This window comes from Bombus terrestris, chromosome 12 (assembly GCF_910591885.1).
Source record: "Bombus terrestris chromosome 12, iyBomTerr1.2, whole genome shotgun sequence".
NCBI classification, from domain to species: Eukaryota; Metazoa; Arthropoda; class Insecta; order Hymenoptera; family Apidae; genus Bombus; species Bombus terrestris.
In genome coordinates this window covers 2099704-2124544 of record NC_063280.1, presented here as the reverse complement: position 1 = coordinate 2124544, position 24841 = coordinate 2099704, and the positions used below count along the sequence as shown (strand labels likewise).

The 24841-nt window shown below is 38.5% G+C and overlaps 2 protein-coding genes across 4 annotated transcripts in view; one reads left to right on the top strand and one right to left on the bottom strand.

Annotated features, from left to right (window-relative positions):
- Positions 1-24841, top strand: part of LOC100648875 (synapsin) — a 39981-nt gene that overhangs the window by 9329 nt on the left and 5811 nt on the right. The gene's annotated exons all lie outside the window — the stretch shown is intronic.
- LOC100651062 (metalloproteinase inhibitor 3) lies at positions 12-23531 on the bottom strand. Of its 2 annotated transcripts, none has more exons than XM_048410967.1 (5): positions 23038-23531; positions 2560-2686; positions 2394-2476; positions 2081-2317; positions 12-1824 (listed from the first exon to the last, which is right to left on the bottom strand). In XM_048410967.1, the coding sequence occupies exons 2-5, from the start codon at positions 2684-2686 to the stop codon at positions 1603-1605; spliced, it is 669 nt and encodes a 222-aa protein (XP_048266924.1). In that variant the 5' UTR covers positions 23038-23531; the 3' UTR covers positions 12-1602. The 2 variants fall into 2 exon arrangements, with proteins under 2 accessions (XP_048266924.1, XP_048266923.1); XM_048410966.1 differs by lacking the exon at positions 23038-23531 and adding an exon at positions 13303-13443.

Genomic DNA, 24841 nt, shown 5'->3' with positions numbered 1-24841 from the left:
GAACGAACGAATATGAGTTTCTCGTTTATTTCCCATCGTTTAAGTATTATAATACTTTACAAAAGTTATCAAATGAAAGAACTAAGACTAAGAACATACATCGTCTCGTGTTACGTTCTCAAGCTAGGAAATGCCGGCTAACTTCCGTCCCGTCGCGCGTTTTTTAGTGTTTTGTACTAAAGTCCTACCCATGTACAGGGTTTCTGTTTCTCGTCACTCTTATCAAGAAACAATACGTGATTACGCTTAGATACATAGTTGATAGGTTAAAGTACCTAACTTGATTGTAACATTTCTAACACAACGCTTAGCATCTTTGTGCTATCCTTCGAATAATGAGACAACATGATCGTTAAAAGGAAACTTGAATTTTTTTCGTAAGAAATTATATTTCTTAAACATTGTTCGTTAATACTATAAAATATCTCCTTTTCTTTTATTTATTCATTTATTTTTTTTTTTAACTGACTCGATTGTAACTTAGTTTCAAATATTCAGAGACCTGTACAAGACTTTGCTAAAAATTAAATACGTGTTAACAGTTTCTTATATAGAAGAAATAAAAGAAGAAGAAACTACGTACAACAAAATGAAAATGAGAATAATTTAAAAATGTATAATATACATCAATAGCCTAATATATACAACTAAAAAGATGGCCAATCATCTGTACCTGCTATTTCAGATTTCACGAAATTCAGTCGATTCATATTGCGAATCAACGTTAGTCTACGATTCAATTAAACGAAATAAGGTTAACAGCGATGATTAACGGTAGAAGAGGAAAATTTCAATCTGAATCGATACGAACAAAGTTTTTTTTACCGATGATTCTTCTCGACGCGGATTAATTAAACGTTGAATACATTTAACGATGTTTATTATTCGGTTTGTGAAAGAAGTCAACGATCCCGGAATAAATATTACCGACAACCGGTTAAATAAAAGATGAAAATAGAATATCAATTATTACAAACGCGATGAAACAGACATCGAAACATCAAGGAAGTAATTTATCATGAAAATGCAAGCAGTTTCAAGAGTTCGACGGTTTATATTATACCCCTGAATAACAGCTTCCCCTCAGCTAGCTGTGTACGATTTTCTCCAATCGATTCCCTGCTTCGTGTATTTAATCAGTGTACAACTTTTGTACTCGTCGATATATCACTACCCGATTAATACTTCTAATGGAACGCAACAATAAATAGAGCATGACACGATGCAGAAATGAAAACGTTACATTGCGAATTAATGCTATCCCGACCATTTGACTTGGAAAATTTCTTGAATATTTAATTATTACAAATATTTCTGCTTTGAAGATACCACACCGGGTACAGAGTTCGCTATAACACATGTTATAAGATAGCATTAATTTGTCAACATGTTTACATGGTACAGCGCCAGTTTGCTGCATATTGGAACGCTCATTGCACACGAAGTAACATTATTCTCGCGGGGATTCTGCGAAATTTCACAAATATGTTCATAAATCGAGGTGTGCTACGTGACTTGGCACGAGCAACGTCGATTTTTCGCCAGCGTGATCGATTTTCTCGTTCCATCGTAGAACTTTCGCATGCATCGAAATAGAAAGATTTAAGGTTCTCGCGCCCTCTGTTGCTCGCGTTTCTGTTGATACTCCTTGATGCAGTTCTTATAAGGAACCGACGGGACCCAAGAGCATCCAGCTGGTCCTGGCATGCAAACGCCATAATCCCTCTGGCACTCTTCCGGACCAGGTTTGCTCTCCCATAGACATTCTTTGCCATCTGTGCCTTCTAGAGCGGCACCCTTGGTCCACCAAGGTGTGTAATAGATCTGCAATTCACGAAACGAACAGAGTGTAATTGAAAGAAAACAGTTGAATTCTTGGTCAATAAGAATTCGATATTATGGCCTATTGGTTAAAATGTATCGTAGCTGAGATGAGAATTCAGTCACATGCAACTGTCTGTGTCGTCTTGTACTATTGAACTAATCATTATTAGCAAAATTTTACAAGTCACAAATTATAAAGATGGAAAAATGTGTCATGAAAGCTTCATATTTGTACAAATAAAAATTTCTCACTTACATTACACGGGCAACCGTAACGATACAAATGCCTGAAACCTTTTCGTTGTCTGCTCGTCACAGAACGCCAGGCCATCTTTATACCACACAACGATATGTTCGCCTTTTCACCATCATAAGTTTTGCCGCTAACAACGTAAGTTTCTCCAACTTCGAGGTCCACTCCACATAAAACTTCCGACGATGCGGTCCATAAAATATTTTTCTTCAGGACGGTGTACGATGTCTTGTTGTTCACCTATAATTAAAAAACAATCAGGTTTAGGTTACGATACAAAACTGATAAGTAAAAATAGTGTAACTGCCATACGAACCTTGAAGATTTTATTGATTTTCACGCTATAGGCGATTTCATGCTCGTTCACGTTCATCATCTTCTTCACTCTTACAAGAACGACTATTATAGAGGAGAGAAAAAGCATGTTTATAAAGTAACAGAAAAGATCGTATTTTTCTAGCAAATTTCATACAAATTCTTACCGAAATCTGAATTGCAAAATAGTATTTGAGGGTGACTGCTCATGCAGCTACAAGCCGCGACCCTCTGCAATGGAGCCAGCGATAGCGCTATGAGCAGAATGTACATCCAAAACCTTAATTGCCACATCTGGAAACAGAAGAATCGATTCAAATACATGGTGAAAGTGAAAAGGAATTTCTGGATGTTTTATTGGTAGCAATAAAAAAAGATGCATTAAATCTTATCAAGTATCATCGGAATTAGATTAAATGTTTATCAAAGATAAGAGTGAAAGGTAGAAATGATACGATAAGAGGCAAGGTAATGAAACGATCTTGAATCGAAGACGCGTAACCATTGTAAGAAGATAATGAAACTTCTGAGAAATGCTTGTGCTCTCAGACAAGATCCATTTATCTCCGAAATCTGATTAAATGTATCCGAACGATCCGAGACAGTTGTCACCTGTCGGATACGGCGTAACGTATAACTCTATTCAACGAACGAGAAACTGACTGACTAAGTCATGAGAATACGTGTCTCGTTTTTGATGCAACAAACGAAGCATCGCGTCGAGGTGAATCATGACTGTTCCTAAACGACTAATCTGAATTTGCTATTGCTCCATCTAAATCTGGTATCTCGGCAGCCTACCTGCAAACCTCGTTAATGCAAATTTATTCAATCCTTGCAGAGCTGTAATGTGTGGTTAAATTGATGTGCGATTCTGCGAAACTGACGATCAACAATTGTTAACACGAGGTCTTGAATAAGCTGCCACTGACCTCAAACACGAAACTATCCGAGCAGAGAATAGTTAACAAAACTTGTTTAAATGGACTCCTGAGTCACGCATAGTGACTAAATCCTTTTGAATCAATGAAAATACGCGAAAGTAGTGTTACGAGTAGAAACATCAATCATGGAGGACAATGTTATAAATTCATTCATAACACCGAGTATAATGGGGAAGAATCACTTTTGGACCGACAATAAACGTTACGGAAGCGCTGCAATTCGGCCTAGTTTATCGACATCAGCTGGGCCAGGTCTAAACATAGATGTAAAATGGAAACCGAAGTCCAACACGGACCAGAAACGCCGTGAGCCGTTTCAAAGATCGTATTGACGATACGTTTCCTTGGACTGCGAGAATAGACCGGTGGACAGCTTAGAATCTAGGCATTCCTAACGGAACCGACTGGCTGCTGCAGAACTTTCTTCGGTAACTATACTGTGATTATGTGCATCGATAATTCCAAATGAATTGTTGGTATTTACACACACACACACATACACTATACTATTTTTATAACTAAGTTTTAACTAATTAACTAATACTTTATACTATAACAGAGAACTTAAAGAATATTAATACTTTATGCCAGAAATCTTGAACTACTTCTTCAATTTCTAATAAAAGTTTCTAATCAGAAATAGATCCAACGAACGAATTAACAAAATATTTCTTATGTTGATGTAATAAATCAAAGGAGAAAATGGGGTGAGACATATACGCCCTCTATATATATGTCTTCTATGAGAATATATAGGGTAAATCACGGTAAAAATGAGATATTTTTTAAACATAGATACGATAACTATTAACAAAACATGGAATTGGAATACGAATATGCACATAAATAATCATAGCAATTCAGATACTGAAAATGGTTGTGCGTATTAAACAAGACAAGACAGCAATGGTAAACAAAGTAATTTTCCGATGCCATAAAGATTTCTTTCCGTAATGCTCATCCATTTGTTAGAGAACTCACATCTTTCACTAGTAACGCATACAAATTTTGATCAAGAAATTGTATTTACAAAACGAACGATAATGCACGAAAGCATGTAGTAGGCTCAGCCTATAAATAGTAAAATCGTGAAACATATTTGTTTCAGTAGGAGCAAAGAGGTTAAGTCACGAACACGAAAACGATTTCGGTGAACTATATCGCCATCGAACTTCAACGGAATGTACTGAACGTGCACAGATCGTTAGCGTGCTCAGGCAGTCACGATATTCAACCCTGTATCGATACATCATGCTCGAAAATATATGTTTATGAAGCGTAACACACAGTGTTACTTTAAAACGCAAAGTACATTTATAGTAAATGATAGACAAATTCGTAGGTGTTGTTGGAATCATTGTTTAACACGCTTTCCAATAGTACCCATGCACTGTCATTGAACCTTTTATGTGATAAGCTTTCGTTATGCAATGGTTTTAAAAAATTTATTGGTTAGTTGACAACGAGTTAGCCATTTCAGGCGGAATGAATGTTAATAGCAAAGGCAATTTGAGTGAATTGAACCACGTTACGCTAACGTCAGGACGCTCGTAGAGCCACTTGCTCAACTGTGTTTTCTCCGGCTTGCAAATTTGATTTTATTTGCGTTTCCAGTCTTATTTCGTGGTTTTATCATTGCCGTCGAGGGAGTATTATAGTGCCACTGACAAGAAACAATTTTACGTTTGAAGATCGTAAAGCTCTGTCTGATTATTGTAATTACGTACGGAATATAGGGTGTCCCAGAGTTATGAGTTCGAACTCGAGTGGATAACGGACAATTTGCAGTAGCCGTGACTGGAAATTTTCTACGTAACGCAAATGAAAAATTCTATTTGATATACTGTGGTTGAAAATAAACATAAATTTAACTCGCTAGGCTTCATTCTGGATAGCATTCTATAAGTGTCTGCAAACTCACTAATTCAAATGTCTTCAGAATTCATATTTTTATTTTACATATTTGTGCACTCCATGTGCATTTGTGCACCTCCAAATTTCCCATAAATGCGAACAAATTCGCAATCTGATGGTTACTTTCGAAAAATATAATAGCCAATACTTTATTATAACAGAATTTCCTTTGTTAGGACGAAATTTAAATTTAACGTTATTAATTAAACTTCCATCGATTGAATTCACTTACCTGAACATGAACGCATATTGATCAAAGAAAAAATCATAGATAGTCGAAACAATTATTCAATTCCAATTACCCGAATAGTCTGCCGTGCAACAAGTTCAAATAAATGGTGTTTCGCCATTGTTATAAATTCTGCCAACTATTGAAGTTTACATTTCCAATTGGCGGACATGCGTTCATGCAATTATCGGGAAAATGAATGTAACCAATCGAGCGCAATGTGTATCGAAACAGTTAATTGCGTGCAAGAATTTCAACGGAGCCACAGTTCGTAGCACCCACACCCAAATGATGGCACCGATACTCTCACGCAGCATTCATCCGATGCACTTCATGCATCATCACGCAAAACGAATTGTTTGGCTGATGTCATATAGGCAGCTACGTACTTGCATTATTTTTATTTCCATCGGCAATAATAAATATACACGAATGGATCGTTCGTTCCACACCTCGTGACGCATCGACATGACGACCTATTGCGCACCCAAACTATTATTCGTCAAACGCATCACGATTTACACTAAAAGTACGAGTATTTGAACACTTATCATAGAAATCTTTCATGTCCATATTGTATATGTTATATAAAGCGTTTTGAAATTTCATTAGCACTGTAAGAAGACACGACTGTCATAATTATATTGGTCAATTTTGAAACTCTGAAAATATATATACTATATAGAAACTAGAAAGATATTTATTGCATAGGTATATATATATATATGTATTTAGTAAAAAATTAGTATACACCATGTATAGATTTCTTAACTGTATAATAAGTGTCAAAGTTCATTATACTGAATATCGAGGTTTATTAATATAATGGATAATTGACATCAAATAATTTTATGGTCTCCGGAATATATACTTCTACCAAATATGTCGTAGTTTCTATAGATATTTTCAGATTTACTTCAAACATTACAAATACGATTGCGATAGTCATGTCTCATAATAGCGTTAATGAGATTTCAAAATGTTTTATATAACACGCAAAAGTTGTCTACAACTGCTTAAATATTTTCGTGAGCCTGCGTATTTCGTCTGAAATTTCGTTATGACGCGGCTTTGTTTATGCAGTTGATCATATAATTATTTCCCGATCGAACTGTGCTAGTTTGGTGTTAGGTTTGCAACCCGGTGTAAAGTGAATATTACCCGATACGCTGAGGACGGATTTGATTTCGTTCTGCTCCAGTTCGAGCGAGTTTTGTTTCTACGCGCTAAGTTGTGGTCATGGTTACATTCAGAAGCAATGTAACTGTTTGAAGATTTGTGGACTCGTTTCAAGTTACAAAAATTTCTTGGTTAACCTTTAGTTGAAGAGATAAAATTAAGAATCTTATTTCGTTTCGAACTTCCTGAAAATCATACTTTGGTTGTAAAGTATCAAAACTTACGGAAGATCTGTTGGTTTTTTTGCGTGGAGAATTAAGACGTTCGAGGCTCAATTCGCTAAAACCAACGGAGAGACATAAAAATGTTCGTTTTACGAAGACCGAGAGCAACCAAAGGTGAACAGTATTACCATTTCGTGTTAGCAGAACGAGCAATCCGACTGGCGTACGATGTACGAAGTAATTTACGATCGATAATTCTGGCCTGAAGATTTGTGATTGCACGGATGTAAATAAGTGCGCAAGGCTACGCCAATTAACCTTAAACTCCGAATAAGTTTATACACAGCGTAGCGCTGTTGAACGTAAATGAGCGTCAGGCCACGCATACTCGCTACAACTCATACTTATGGTAATCTAAAACGAGCATACATATAAGTGCAATAATATAACTTCGCATTTTTCTCAAGTCTAGTACAAGCGCAAGGCTAAACGTTGCGATAATTCACGCGCATCGTAGCTACGAACGACAGATTATCTAGAAAAATCTGTAATGGTCCAAAATTGGCAGGAATGCATGGTACAAATACCAATCAACTACACGGACAGAATTATTAAGACGAGTAATATTTTAATACCTTCGATATTTGAATATAGTCTCGCACGATATCTAAACAATTTTAAATTGTAAACAAAACAAAAACAATTGTTAAAAAAACAGACGTTTAGCTCAAAAATCAAATATATTTAGACAAGTTTAGTAACGTGGGCTGGTTTGACAACGGACTGAATATTTAAATTGTTTCCCTTATGAAGTAGGAAGGTTTTCGCTTGGTTTACGTTTACAAAATCACGATGAACTACAATATTCAACTCTCATGACTACTCTTACGGCTCTTCGATGATGAAACATCCGACGGATCAACTAAGTTACATAATAGTCCTATCCGAGTTAATATCTATTGATTCAGCATTTCCTTATCGGGAGCATTAAAATCACACTCGTCCCGCCTGCACGTGACTTTACGTAACTTTACCGATGCGTCCAAATACGTGCCGATTTATATCGGGTATACCGGCGAAAGGATTGCCTCGTGTCCGGTCCGGTCGTAACGTTTATCGCTTTCGTATATCTTCATTAAGACGGGAACATCGGAACGATGCTGTGCGTGATGATGTCGAACGACCATGTTTAGATGGTGCACGCTTTAAAAGGTCATCTCGACGTAGAATTCCACGAGTCACCGTGGCAAAACGACTTGAAAATGAACGCGATGCGTTGTGGTGATTCAAAGCGATCAAAGCGCGTCATAATAACGTGTCGAGTGCACTTCCCGTGATTGTAACGACGTTAACACGTTTACCAGATCTTTTCTTACCTACATACGTGTGTCTACTTTCTCCGATCTCGCGTTTTCATTTGCGGCGTATCGTTGCAACTTACAGACTCCCTGCTACTCGAGTTCCTCGCGGAGATCGTTATTCCCCATCGCGTCGGACTGATTAATTTACGTTACGTTTCCGTCCTATTCACGAGCGTGAACTTGAGCTGATTTTCTTGCCAATAAATATCGCGCGAGCATGACTCTGCGAATAAAAAATTTGTTTCGCTTTTGAAATCAATGCAGTTTAAACCGAACGCAACTTGAATTATGAACAATTGAATGTTTAAGGTTCAAAGAGTAGTTTGAGAAATATTACGTTTGCAGAGAAGTAATTTCGATGTTAGATCATAGTAAGAAAATCAGTTTCAAATGTTTCATGTTTATCATAGGTTTACAATAAGAAATTGTGTTCTATATTTATAAAATATTATAAGGTATAAAAATGAGTATAGATCGAGCAGTTTCTATAGTTAGACGTAGAACACAACAAAGTCTCTTCTTGGTCAATTATATTATGTAAATTTAGAAAAGGTAACAATATTGTATTAGTCTTTCTCGTCCTCACTATACTCCAGACGGCACTGTCAGATTACCATTGTTTTAGGTCATTAAAAAATTATTTCAATGAAATGGCGATAGTACCTACTAAGAAACTTCCAAAACGATGACGCAATCGTAGAAAAATTACACCAAACAGAGCGGTCAAATAAATTAACATCATACTAAGTTGATTTACTGCTACATCCTCAAAATCGACATTACTTCTTTATCTACCTAACATTATACGATGATCCGGAAGTAATATTACACACGGTAGTACAAAAGAGCATCTAGGAAGAATTTCTTTCAAAACAAGGAAGACAATCGCGGCAGTAATTGAATACCGACTTGCATCAGGCATTCTTGCAATTGTTTACAAGATACAGTGGGCGGATTTACGTGACCATTAGAACGCGTTCTCAGCAAGTTCTTGAAGTTTTATATTACGTTACAGCTGACAGCAGCGGCAGCGACAGCAGCTCGTATCAAATATACCGGGGCGTGCACCGGCTCACTAGTTCCAAGCGTGAAAATGTTCATCGTCTTACGAGTTTACAGGACTCCGATCTCACGAATAGGAGAAATATATCGTGTAAACTATTATCCAAGCGGCCAGATGATAATATTGTGCTTAACTCAACGAGTATATTTCCACCGAGTGGCTCAAATGTTGAAACTTTTATCAGAAACGGAAGAGGCGTGGAATATAAAACCCGTTCGATTAACATTTTGCCACGGTAACAAGATTGAAAATTAGCGATGACATAAAATCATAAATACGTCTATAAATCGTGAAGGTTTATCGAAGCGTATATTGAGATATTCGAGACGCTATTTGGCTTTTAACATAAATTATGCTTTATAAAACGCTTTCTCATTGAGTTAAGATTAAGTGAGAAGGAATAATTGTTTACGGATCGAATGAACGATTGTTCTTTTGATTATCAAGACTCGCAATTAATTATTGCTCGCTTCAAGAATAAACGGATTGCATATCGTTCGAACGAGTTCCAACGTTATGCTTAGATTTAACGAACTGCCAATTTCGAAGTAGCAAATACATTAAGCCAAGAACAATTGTTCTCGTTATCGTTACCAGAAGTCGTTTCGCTGGATTAGAATTCTTGGAAATCTTTCTGAAAATACGCTCGCTCTATTTTTGAATTTCAAGAATAAGAAAAGGTTAGTTTCCACGTTTCTGGGTAACTTCGCGGATATTTGCAAATTCAATAAACAAAAAAATGAGATAGATACCATGTAAGAAATACAGAGACTCGTTTCTTCTTTAATTAGAGGTAAGCATATAGCGTTAAACATTCTTTGATGCTGCAAAAAATTGAAGAAATATATTCGAACATAAATTTTTGTGGTCGTCGATTTTCGAGCTACGAGATTGCCTCGTGGATGTTGAGTGGAATTTATAACGAAATCCATTTCATTAAAAGTTAATAACAACCCTTTAGTGGCGAAGAGACAGATTAGGCTCCTGTACGGAATCAACTAAATCGACGCGATGTAGAGAAGAAAGTTATAAAAATAAATTGGCGAGCATTTTACAGTAAACGACGTATTGTACATTTTAATGGTAATCACGATGTACTTTATTGAAGAACCATCATTTTCATCAGTATCTACTTACATATTCATTAATTCAGCGCTACGTTAACACGCGGGAAATATGATGCCCAAAATTTTCTCTCAATGAATTGGCTGGCCTTTTCATCTCGGCCTGGATAAATAGATTACTCGCTTTCGTCGCGTCATCGACCATGAATACCGGTTTAGTCGCTTTACACCAGACAAATTATATATATAAACTTCATATGTAAAATTTCAATTTTTAATCACCCTCGAATTCTATTCTATTTCTGAATATATCGTTTTTTACAGAATGTACAAAATTTCATTAATTAAACATAAATAATCCTAAACATTTCGTGTTTACTTGAAGTAGTATGTCACAGTTAGTAGACAAAGTAATGTCAGTAATAAGAGCAGCAAATCAGAGCGATGTAATTTCTGCGCACACTTAACAAGAGTGTGAAGACTCAACGTTTATGTGGATAGCAATTAGCATCTCTCACAATCGGGCGAGCTAAGTGCTGTACAGAGGCTTTCAAACACGTCGTTTGAAGTTCATCGCTGTGTTTGCTAACAGTGCATGTAATTAATGCGCAAGAAATGACGTCTCGCATTGACGTGCACTTACGTAATTTCATGCGAACGATGTGAATTGAATTGCATGAAAAACATTGCCAAGAATTCTTAGCGGATTTGCAAAAATATTTTTGTTCAGAAATATCATGAAATATTTAAAGAAAAGTTGAACGATTCTTCAAACGTCTTCTCCCCAATACGATGCTCCCTTGGTTCAAATATTCGTTATGTTTATCATAATTCCGGAATGTGACATCAGTTGAAAAGCCATGCAAATCTGGAAACATACTGCGTAAACGAAATAGATGTGTATGTACATATGAAGCACTGTATTCGCATGTTCTTTAGCGACTTATCTTTTACTTTCTATTCTTATTTATCTAAGAAAATATATGAAAAGTGTATAATAAATAACAAAGAAAGGGCTCATAACAAAAATGACAGGTTTGTTTTTTTTTGCAGGTTTGTTTTTCTTCAGAGAAACAAAAAATACTCTGACATCTTTCATTTTTCTTCTACATATTCAAACTGTTTGAAATAAAACATTTATCATATTTTACAAATGTTGTCAATGTATTTGTACTTATTGTAGATGGTTTAGTTCATTTTTTCTTTTTTTCTTTTTTTTTTTTGGCTGTAAGACAGAATATAATCTTCTGAATACTATATTAAATATATTATCATCTAAATAGGCGGAAAACTTGACAGAAGCTGTTTTTGCTAATTTGTCCCTCAATTACCACATTTAATATTATTTAATTATTAAATGAAAAATATTTTGTATAGCATCGATTAGTGAACAATCAATCTATATTCTTAGCTCCACGTTTAAAAGTGATCTAAGTGTCGAATAATGCGAACACAGAGCAACATTTTGTTACAATCTAGATAAAAATACACTGAAGTAACGTCCAACGTCTGGCCATGCGTCGAGTAATAAGATAAATCTGCAGTTTTCCTCAGAAACAGTCGAATCATTTACGTTCTAAATCCGCGACTGCAAGTGCAGATGCGATGCAGACAAGTATTAATTATACGATCGATCAATCACCGGCAAATGAATGGTCGGATGACGACCGCCACGATGTCACGAAGCGCGCGTGATTTCGAATCATCGCCGCGCGAGAGATAAATCGACGATGGTACCGATCGCTGATTTACATTTTCCGAGCCATTTGTCGCAAACAGCGTTCGATTAATGAAAACAATTTAATAAATGGCTGCTCGATCCTGAGACACGCGGTACTACCGCGAACACTGTACCATAGCAAGTGTTGCAAATTGATAATTGCACCGAGGCTAATAACTGAGCGGCATCACGCGTGCCGTGAAATGCGCACGAACACAATATGTCACGAAGATAATCAACGTATAAATACACATCGCTTATCGTCATTATCTGACATTCATCTAAAGAGCAACTAGTTTTCACCTGAGGCGGTTCATCTTCGATGAAAGTTCATGACTCAACTGGTGCACTGGCAGAAATTAAACATTTGAAAACAAGCTTGTACTTCGAGCTAAGGCTTCGAAATATTGCAGTATTCCGATACCAGCCATTTGTAATTATTTTATGGATTTTTGTTTCCCTATCTTATTTGTGTACATGTGTAAGTGCAAAAATGGACAAGTTTGAGAGAAGAAAACGATTAGTGATTCCAAGAATTTTCTCGTTCACCGTATCATGCGTGGATAACGTTGATTGAAAGTAAATATTGCTATCTTTTACGCTACTACACCGCATATGTAATATTCGTCATGTGTACTTAAGCGATAATCCGTAGAAATCGTTAAGAAGTAAAACGAAGAAAACGAAAAAGATATACATTAGCTTTCGTAAGATGGGAAAAATAAATCGACGTGAAAGTCGACAGTTATCGCTTGCGGATGTCTATCGCTTCTGTCATGTTAACCTTTGCTAGTTTACACGTGACCGTCTATTAAATTGAACTGGATGAACTCACTCTAGTTTCCACGGAATGTCGAAGCTTTACTTGGCCGCTTCTAATACAATCCTAACCTACCGATATTTCACTCGATTTAAAAATCTCACATCTCCAAATTCACTAGATCACCCAAAAGAAGAAAGACGAACAAATTACGAATTTTTAAAAAAATTTGATTTCTAAAAAAAATTCACCGTGATTCAATTATCAATCATGAATAGACTGCGGATATTTATATAGAAACAAATTTTCGTGATCACAACTAAATAAATGATATTTCTTTCACTTAATAAATATTATAACGAATATTCTACTTTGGAAATTTTATACCGCATCTTTAAATTTTTCACAAACGTATAAAAATCTGCAGTCTAATCGTAGATATCGAGTTTTCACAATTCACAATTCGTCCCCAGTATTTCGCGAACGTCAAATCGAGTAAAAAAGGAACGAACCTCTAGAATCAAACGTTTCCAAAAATAAAAATTTGCGTGACGATGGCGAAACGGAGCAGTAGCCAGGTAGAGGCTTCTAAGACGCCCGTCAAAGCAGGACTGCCCCAGTTCCATCGTATTACCGCTATTATATTCCGCGGCAGCATCCGTACATGCGTGTACGCATGAGCTCTGAGCTCGTGTACACTTGCCAGCTCACTCACTCGCACGTTCGTCAACGCGAATATACTGTCGCGACGTGCAGAAGCTACGAAACCGTGCCGAAAGAAGGAACGCGAGACTATCTGAACAGCGATTAATCATAAATTTGGACGTTACGTCATGACGTGACCGACGATACGTAGTCGGAAGTGCAACCGACTAACCGACGATTACGTCGATTCTTCTCAGTAAAAACGATGGATTGATGTTGCCGTCGATCTTGCAGATTTTAATATAAGCCCGTTTCATTTATTATTTCTGTTTGCTTGTTATTATTTATGACCATGTCACTGCCATCTGCGAATTGCGACGTATTATTAGAATGAAACAACTGTGAAATCGATAGATCGTTAGATTTGAATTTCTTAAAAACCACACTGATCGTCTCTAGTCCTTACATCAGTTACGACAACAAGTTACGACTACAAATATGGATTTTTATAATCGTTTATGCTATCCCTAATTCGTTTCTTTTTTATGATATTAAATACTGATTATATAGTTGAGTAATAAGATTAAGAACTTCGTAAGAAATGAAGCTGATTAATTTGGCTTCTAAGAAGCTTTTAGAACAAGATGATTTTGGAGTTAAAGAAATTTGATAACTTGGGAAAGCGTCTGGCAAGATTTGTGAGTCAGTTAGTGATATCTGGTACCACATAAATCACGATTCTTGTATCTAATATTAAAACGAAACCATGACATAATAAGTATATTGGATATGTGCATATCTCTGATATTTGTATTATATTTAAGCGGAACAATGGAAATCAACATTGTATTGGTTCATATATTTATCGCTGCTGATAAGTATGTAGTCTGAGCTTATTAAAAAGATTAAAATTTTATAGACATACATGTAAATACGTTATCAGCGTGTCGCGCAATTTTGGGTGTTTTGTCAATAAACTCCATCAAAATTTCATCAAAACGAGTTGCAAAAAGATGATAACGAAATGAATGATATTATACACTGAATAATACGCACAGAAAAAAGTATTACGAATTCCTCGATACGAGATTCCAGATACATATATCTTCATACTTGTGCCGAGATTTTGCATCAAATTTGATATTCTTAACAATGAAAACGGAGATAGCGATATGTCTTTTAATTACATTTCGATATCGATGCCACTGCTCGGGACGATAGCACGATTAATCATGTATTTGAACATCGTGTCGTGTTGCCCGTTTACTGTGCACGAACACATAGGTACGTATACTGAAGAATTTACTACATTTGACACATACGTAAGTACTTTGTTATGAACGCTACCAGAGGGAGTACGGATTCAAAATGAAAGACGAAAAAAGAATCGAAGAGACCTGGCATGGTTTCAAGCTCGAATGGCAATGAATCTCTCTATGGTTTTGCATAACTGCTCCACGATACCCGCTATTATTAATCCAATGCGTAACATTGCAATTTCGTTACGTTCAGCGCAATTTTTTTCCAACCACATGGAAGCTCGTGAATCAAATTCCTTCGTTCGAAAGCTAATAAACAAATTTCCTACTGGAAACATGCGTAAAACATTAGATACGATTATGACGAATCAGTCTGTTTTTGTAACCATCTGAGATTCGACTTTGTAGATTTGTTAAAACCGATTTCAACCGTTAACGTACCAATTTCCCACAGAGGTTTGATCAGCGGACAAATTGACAGGTCGAAACGTTTTATTATGGTAATCGAGGGAATTAGGCTAATCGCCGATGCAACGGGGAAAGTCACGGCGATAAAAGTATCCAACGCTGCTCTCGTGGTCTTCGCGTCATGAATGCGTATCTATATTTACAGTGTGACTCAGTGTAAATAACGAAGGAACTAACGCGATACTGGTGGTCGACAATTTGCGCCTCGTTAAATCAGCCGCTATTGCGACCCGATAACAATCCGCCAGTCTTCATTTACCGGTCGAAATAAAAACGTAATCGCGCCGATTCACCGTAATGCACGCACGAGCTGCATTAATTCGAAGATTCGTAAGCGCAGAATAATGCACGTCTCGTACGCTTTGGAAGTCTCTACGTATGATTCAGCATCAATCCTGGAGGATTACGTTAAGATGCAATTTCGTGGACGACTATCGGGAAGAGAAACAAGAGGGCGGAACGATTGTCAAGTAGATTTAGGACGGTCTACGACAGATGCACAAGACAGTCAGGCCTTGAGTGCGATCGTTATTGATAGTAAACGAAATTTTATCGCTTCCACAAAACACGTGTTTGTAGAATAAAGAAGAAGCATGTTCATGGAAGTGTTCGCATTTGTGAAAATAATCGTTGGCAAAGAAAACGTCTGGCTATAAATTGCCAAGAGGAAGTCGTCGCAAGTTGCATACAACCGGTTGGGGAAGCAGAGAGGAAACAGAATCAACGATCAATTTGCGAGAAAAATCTGGCCTTAGCTTTGCCACGAAATTGCGTGCGGGCATGTTTCGTGCACGGTTTAATAGCGATAACCGTACTTTGCCTTGTATGTAAATTGCGGTTGGTGAACAATGAAGTGTAATTTCGTAGTCAGAGCGCAACTGGGAAATTTGACGTGATTCGATTCTAAAAACGCGAAGTCTTTTTCGAAACGGTCTGGTTGATAGGACGTAGCTGATAGAGAGCTTTTACCTTGTAAACAATGGTACAGATTAGGCTATTAGCGACACTTTCTATTTTGTGAAACTTTTGCTATATCATTATGCAAATTCGATTATTACGGATAAAACGTTGAAAATTATAGTAATAACGAATCACTCACAGTATAGAATGAAGAAAATGATCGACCTCGGACGATAGCGCGTAAATGGGTACGCGATATATTTATCAGAATGTTTGGATTTAGTAAATTACTGGACCAAAAATATGGGGCAACTAACGACACAGAAATAAATGGGCAGCTATTTTCACGCGCATCGAAGAAATAAAAGTGTTTCAAAACAGCCCGTGGGTCACAAACCGCTGACACGGATTGTCTGTATCTATTTTTAACCAGACAGGGAAAAAATAGAACCGCTGACTGACGAATAGCTCTATCTTTGGTGCGAATCTACCGCGAACAATTACAACGATGTACTTATCTGCGTGCCAACGAGAAACATTCTAATCCTTTTATTTACCGAACGAACGACACGATGTTCTTCTTATTGGAATTAAATACATACGTTTCTATATAGATTAGACGACTATATCTTTATAGTTCTCAAACTTTTAACTCCGACATTCCAAGGAATGATGCGTTGAAAGTTAATTGGAATAGGATTATACGATTCTGCGTAAAACTGTTTCTTATTAAACAATATCAATACCACAAAAGTGAATGTACATAGGCGTATCAAAGCAACCAATATATTTTAGACCTCGAGAATTGCCTACCCACTGACGACAACTCATGAAAATAACAGATGAAATCACAGCCGATTATTATCAAGCGTGCACTTTGAATTGCCAGCTCGAAGCGTGGGTAGAGGAGAAAAATGTAGACTTCCTTTGACGCGGGTACACCATTTGCATGGCATGATTTCACGGAACATCTGTCAAAAAGGGAGCCGCGGATCGCGTCTCCTCCTTCGCCCCGTGAAAGGAGCCGCGCGACTCCGATACTGGCTACAAAATATCGCGTGCTACATGTGAAGAATGTATTCGGGAGAGTTACATGTTTGCCTATAACGGGTAATTAATTCTCTGTACGGATTTACCAGGCATCGGGCTCGGTTAGAATTTCAGAAAATCAAATTTATCACTGAAAGTTCACGTGGCTCACGTTATATACGAATGGTAAATCTGCGTGTGTCGTTAGAGCTGTCGTGAACTAACTCAAGATCGAATAGACTAGAGAGAAATAGAGAGAGATGGGGGGATAAGGGATGTGAAAAATAAGTTGAATACACGAAGCAACGACGAGACGTCGCGTTTAACGAATGGCTCTAATTACTAAAACGCTTTCCCATCCTAGAAAACATCTCGTTCCCCGAAGCGTCGTTGCAAAAGCGTTCTATACACGCGGTTCGCCGCAATACTCCTCTTTCGCGTCGATGAATGAGATTGCTGGCCGCTGAGTCACTCTGCTCGTAGTAGCAGCGTTAGCTGGCCCGCGAAAGAACGCGGCAGACGTCAGAGAACAGAGAGAGAAAGAGAGAGAAAGGGAGAGCTGACTACCTCTAAGTATCACTCGTAATAGTCGTAATACGTGGCTGAAATTTTTAAAAAGGCCCGCTGATTGATCGTGCACGACGCACGAAGGCTTTCTGCGTATGTACACGAACTTGTCGATCGCTAACTTATGGCAATCGATGCCAAGGACTGACTCAACGGCAGCGATCCGTCTGCACTTCAAAGCGGCCTGCTTTCTGCTGAAAATTCATTCCTTCTGCCAACCGATTCCGTACTTTCCGCGAACCACGACCACAAAACATCGCGCTCACCAGACACTGAGGTGGGAATGCAAAGTCGTACGAGGAATTGTTTCCATCGATACGAAGCCACTTGTAATTTGATTACCCAGTACTAAAGAATGTCGAATAAACAGTTTGTTTAAAGAATACCTTTTGCCAAAGAAACCGCGAAACGTGTACCTGATTTCATATTCATACGGAATTCGCTGTACGAGAATTTCACACGATTCTGGAATACCAAGATAGTAGAAACGCGACTGGGAAACATCGTGATACTATTATAGGAACGTAGAAACACAGTGATTCAAGCTGCTAGGATCTTAATCAATTTTTGTTGCGAAGGCTTAAGGAAATGAACGTTTCGTTGGTTGAAACTTACGAATATACCTTTTGAAACGAATGCAACACGTGCAAGGGTTGTCGTACTCTTTCATTACCGCGGCTTAATGCTTCAGCCACGCGTAATGCGATCGGTTCTTCGTGCCAACGAATAATAGCGAGCGTTAATTAAAGCTCGCGCACTCGATTATGTGTGCCACGTAATCTTATACGCGTTTACGGGTGAATCCTCCTGAGCGCGTGCAGAGACTCGCGAAGAAGATTAAGAGGAAGAAGAGAAAAGGAAAAGGTAAAAAAAAGAATGCTAACCGCGGGCAGAAAGTGCATGACTAGACTGACCATATATTTGTGATGATGTAACGGGAGAAACCGCAAAGACCACACCCCGACGATACCGCAGCCACGTGCTGTTTCGTAAGCTACCGACTTTTAGGCAAGGCCATTGCGATGCTGCTTGCTCCCCATAACATGTTTTTGGCCATTCCATGGTGTACATCCTGGACATTACCTTGAGATGCGGCAAGTAAGATTCGTGGTCTGTGATTCATGTCGGTATTTTCAGAATTATGTATTAAATGTATTTTTATGGTTATGTAGTGTTAGATGTTTAATGTGGGGCAAACTGTACAATCACTTTTTTAAGATATCCACGACTTTCATCCTGGCTATTACCTTGACATGCGGTTAATAAGAAATGAGTAGATGCGAGTGTTTTGCAAATTATGTATTAAATGAATTTTTCTGACGAATGCTTAATGTAGTTTAAACTGTAGAAATTATTCGAGTTCGCGGAGTAACTACGTTACCATTAATCTGCATTCTCTGTATTAAGGACCACTGGTCTGTCGAAGGTTCTTGAACCGCAAGCGAAGTAATTACTGCGTGAGAAATATAGCACCATGCGATGTTTCCGGGTGGACAAGACGAGTAAGTTTGTGGTCTCGGCAGTTTCACGAGTCCGTCGAACGTTGTTGCTCGTTAGTGCAAACAGCAAGACCGTGTCTCGCGTCTTGGAATAGTACAATTGGGAGCAGCTACGTTCACACAGGGTGACAATTTTAATTGATCGAGAGAACACGATCGAAAACAGTGACAAACAATGTCGCATTCTATTAATTTGGCTGACCTTCGACTCAATAATGTCACGTTTTGATAAAGAAAGAAAGAAATATATATCAGAGAAGGACAGGTATCGCGAATTCCACGGAAATTATTAATTTATTATTGGCGCCAGAGACACGTATTGGATAATAGCCAAGAATGGAGGAACGTCGTTAATCACCAACATAGCTCGCGCGCATTCGCGTAGTCGAAAGTGCACAGGACCGGTTCGAATGAGGTCGTGAAATAATACCAGAACTACGAAAATAACGGATGTAAAACGTTGTTAATTCGCGCGACGTAAGAATATAAGTATAAATATTACCAAACGCGCGGTAACAGGCGCCGGATAAAGAACGCCTCTCGTGCACACTGTAATCAGGATCGCGGGACGGACATAAAGCAGCGCTATAGGCATAAATAACAAGAATATTGCCAATAACTCCGAGACGTACGTTCGAGTCTGTGGTGCGTTTGATCTCGGAATAGTTCAGGATTTATCGACCAGATTCCCAGATTACGCTATCTCCAGTTGCCATGAAAGAATAGAAAAGAAGAAAAAATCCGGAAGAAGAGGAAGGAGAAGAAGAAGAAGAAGAAGAATGGATCGCGAACTCCCGTGGCGTTATCGAAACGCAACACTGTACACAGGCACTGTGTCCCCCTATCCTCTGTACATCGTTGAACGGCGTGCGTGCGATCATGAAAACGGGCTGCTATAAATATTCGATTCGCTGTTCTAATCTGTTGGCGGACGAGGTATACCAGGTCTACCAAGTCTACAGAGAGCCGTCGCTTATTCTTCGAGTGGAAATAAAACGCGTGTAGAGCATAGGTAGACACAGCGGACGGGTGACCATGCGAATACGCGGGCCTAATACACGTTTCTGAAGAAACATACGTAGATAGCTAGGTATACATAAGCGGAGACCGGCTGGTTGGCGCCACTCGGTCCTCTCATAGCGTATCGGAGAAACGCGTAATAAAAGTAATATCGTACACGCCGATATGATCCGTGCATTACGTTCCCTTATGAGAGTCGAATCGGGGGATTATATCTTCCTCTTCCAATCTTCCTTAATCGGTGTATCACAATACCACGTCGCAACGTGGGGAGGTCAGAAAGGATTTATAACACGTCCCAGGCGAGTCGTCCCTGTTTGTATACTTCAGGGAAATCGCTTTAGTCTAATGAACAGCGACCACGATCATTCTCGATCGTTCCACGAAATCGTTCCTGTACACAAAGAAAGTGCATGTAGAAGATTTGCAATTGAAACTTTAATTGACGATATCGTAAGAAATATTGAGTATTTTGTCCTATGATGGAATATTTTTGTTGTAATTTGAAAATAAACTGGTATCACTATCAAGTTAAAGAGTCTTTTTCTTGTACAGAAAGTATTTAGATTTTGTAGATGGAAATAGTAAATTGCATTTGATTAAACTAATAATTTTTTCGGTTAAATTAAATAGTTTCTTTAGCATGAAATAATATAAAATTCTTTAGTTATAGTTGCGTGGTACCGTCTTCTGAATGGAGAAATGCTTTCAGAATTCCCTTACAAGTTTTACGAGCAAATTGATAAAGAGGATAAGAGAGATAAGAATGAGAAACTTTGATTACAGTTACGTGAAGCATATCTTCAGACTCCATTCAAACAGAATACCGTATTCAATTGTCACTATAATAACTTTGTCTCCAATGATGTTTGTTTGGAAGCGTATACAAACGGTCCACGCGAAAGGTTCAATCATTAACTCGACGTCACAACGCGGCGCCGCGCCGTGCCGGCAGGTACATTCCTCCGTACGAGAGGTACGATATAGTCAACTCGAAGTTCGTATCCTCATATTTTCTGTCGTCCGCTTTATCGAAATCGATTCCTCGACAGCATACCGAATTCAATTACATGGATATCGGTTTCGCCAATCGAACATCGAACGAAGCTTCTCTTGAGTTTTACAATATGCGATCTTTCTTTGACTTTCCGATCGAGCGTGGAACATATAATCCACAGTTAACAACCGGTTAAGTAAGATCGTCAAATTTTGATATTTAATAAAGTCGTTGGACGTTTAGTATCTATCTAACGTTAATGTATGATACTTAATGAGGTGTGCTCCACACGCTGAAAATGATAAATAGGACAAGCTAACGAGTAAATGGTTGTTCACCGTCCTATATCGAATCGATGAAAAGGTGGATTGAATTTACGAGAAAATTTGTTCTCAAGAAATACCTACACATCCATGAAATTCCTTTTAAACACATGTTGGAAATACTAACATGTAACAAATTGAAATTAATTCAATTCCATCACCTTCACCTTGTTGACAGTAATTGACAACAGATTATTAGAATTTCGTTAACATAAATTGAGGAACTTTTGAAATTATTCTTCGCTACGTATTACCCTAATAATTTTTATTATTTTGTTTATCGTGAGATATTGAAACTATAATGTATGTTAGCAAACAATTAATGTAGACTTCTTAATAGTAACTTTAAATACGTCTCAATTTGCAGTTAATTAATTCTCGTTCGCTGGGTAAATAACTTCTTACATTTCTATTATCACAAAGGTATTCGTCGTTATCAATATCGGCAAAGCGAAGAGAAAAAGAAGGAGATCATAGACATTACCGGACACGATAGGTCGAACCTCGACTAATTAGTATCATGAATTATTCATATCGTGAGCTGTCGTTTAAAGAACATAACGATGACAGAATATAACTAGATGCGAGGGTTTTATTTGCGTGTAGTAGCGAGAAATAGCAGGTAGTCGGATTTTTTTTCGAAAAACGCTGGGTACACGAATACCAGGAACATAATAGATGTCGCTGGATAGAATTAACATAATGAAACGATCGTAAAAGTCTATGTCTCTGTTATTTTCACGATTCGCGTGGATTCTCGCGTTTCAACCATGGCATTCGTGGCTGGAATGTCTGTCTTCGCATAAGGTTCATATGACACAGTCTTAGAGCTAGCATAAACGATCCTCTACCGTGCTCATGTTGTCTGATTTAGACTTATAGTTTTATTTATACAACTAGCGCTGCAAGATACCCAGTATTTAACAACAATGCCTTGAAACAACGCATAATTTCTACGTTTCTATCTAAACATCGGTAAATTTGCTGCCAGAAACGCGTAAAACATAGACTGGATTGTCTAGAACACATCAGTCTATTCGATTGAATACACTTTGATTAGAAAAGAGGGCCTCAGAGAACGCGGTTCTGCGTTTCCTCGGTGTACGATTAGCGAAGTTTATTTTGGCTCGCGAGCGAGTATGATGTCATCGTTTTGATTGCTACTACGATTAAGCGACAAATGTATAACTTAAGGCCAAATGGAGTCAAAGTGCAGCCACTTTTAGTAGCGAATGTTATTCTCGTATCTACTAATCTTCGAACGCTCTGCTAGAAAGTTTTATTGACATAAAATCTATCTACGGATCATATAGAACAGTAAATTGTCTGAATGATAGATAAATAACAGAAAGTCGTAAATATGTCGATAAAGTAATATATCGATTGATAAATAAGAAGCGAGTAGAGAGAAGTACGTTAGAGACACAAAGGTATATACAAAGGTATATACAAAGGTATATCATTTGAGACACGATCAGTACAGGAACACGAAACCGCTTTCAGGTACAACGTGAAAATCGTACATGCGGTGCACAGATACCTTTCTTCGTGACCCCGCGTAGATCCTTCCGCTTCGGCTTTCCTCGTAAAGTTTACTTGCACTCTACCTTTCTCTCCGTTATTCTCCTTGACCTCAAAGACGCGCAATCATTCTTCGAAACTGCGAATGGTTGTACCAGAGTCCGTCGACGGGTCGACGTAGCCGGTAGATTTTTCAGAAGCGACCGTCTCTCCGTGAGCCGGCGAGTTCCGCGTGATTCGATTCGCGTGCACCACGTTTTTCTCCTTCGTTTGCGGAAACTACGATCGAACTGATAATCGAATGAACACGAATCGTACTTAACGATGAGTGGAAGCTTTCCCGCAACCGTGTTATAAATAAACGATCTCGAGTTCGCCAACTATATCAGCCGATACACCATCGACCGTAAACGAGGACCGACTGGATTTTCACGTGTGTTTATCGATCAGCGCACACGTATACGTCCAACAAGAGCGGACCGTTCGCGCGCGAGCTTCGAAAAGCAATGCAAGCGCGAACGACACGGGAGCCTCTCGTTCCTTCCTACGTTCTTACGTCGATCTCGCTGCTGTTTCTGTCTCCCTTCCGATCCACTCCTCCTCTCTCTCTCTTTTTCTCCTACCCTGCTATCCTCCTCACTCCCGTTCAATCATACCTGTCCTCCGTCTCTGTCCCCATTTCTGACTTTTACCATTCTCTTTCGCTCTATACCGTGCTCTTCTGCTCTCCCTTCCTCTCGGAGAACTTTGCTCGTTCCAGCGTGTTACGCTCTTTTTCTCTCTTTCCAACTCGATCATCTTTTTTCATACCTTCCCCCCCCCTCCCCCTCATTTCTTTCGTTTATCCCTCTTGTTTTCTCGTTACCTTCCTCGTCTACTTTCCTCGTGTCCTTGCTCGCTCTTCTGTCCTTCCTTCTTCATCTTCCGCAGCTTCTTACCTATATCTTCGTCACGCATTTTCATTATCGTTCTCCTCCTGTCCCGATCCTCAACTTCCCCTACCATTGGAGTTTTCCCCCTTCCAACGCTCTCATCCCCCACTTTGTCGGTATACCTTGCTCGCTTTGCGTCTCCTGCCGGCCACCCACAGTCCTCTTTCTCTTTCTCTCGTCTTCTCTCTCCGTTTAACCGATGCTTCGTCTTCCTCTCTTTCTCTCTCTCTTATTTCGAACTTCGTCGATCTACTTACATTTTTCTTGGCCAATCGCCCTCCTCTTCCCACAACGCGACCTCAAGTTTCGCTACGTGCCTTCCTTGTTCGCCAAAACGCGCTCGCGGGGGTTCCACTCATCACCGTTTGATCCACGATTACTATCATTTAATACGTCCGCCGGCCTTTTTTATAGTTCCCTTCACGAAACACGAGCCAGGAAGGGCCAGAAACATATTTTGCCTTTGAGACGCCCGCAAACGTAGAACAGATCGATTCTATTAGCATTCAAAGAGCCCTACCATAGCCTGCTCGGTAAACAGAGACTGGTAATATATGTCCATAATGTTTATTCGCTTGATAAACGGTAATTCACATAAATTCGATAGCTTGTGGTTTCTTCTTTGAGTCTGATGATGCTTTTTAGACGAGATTAGCTACACACATTATATAAGCTTCGTGGCTGGAATGTTGGATAGCGGGAGGAATGCAGATTTGATTGGTTTATAGTAATAGGATCTTTTTTCGTTACACGATTTAAAAAAAAACGCGGCGTGCGTATTCTTTCTTTATTGAACAAAATGGTAGTTGATCAAAATTCATAGAACTCTGTTTCTAACTTTTCAGTAATCAGCATTTCTAAAGATACATTGAAATATCCAAAATAAAATTA

Coding starts and splice junctions, on each gene's coding strand:
- LOC100651062 (XM_048410966.1), bottom strand. CDS start 13,416: ATGGAACTGGGGCAGTCCTGCTTTGACGGGCGTCTTAGAAGCCTCTAC. Junction 2,687..13,302: donor GGAAACGTTTGATTCTAGAG/GTTCGTTCCTTT, acceptor TTCTGTTTCCAG/ATGTGGCAATTAAGGTTTTG. Junction 2,477..2,559: donor ATTTTGCAATTCAGATTTCG/GTAAGAATTTGT, acceptor CCTCTATAATAG/TCGTTCTTGTAAGAGTGAAG.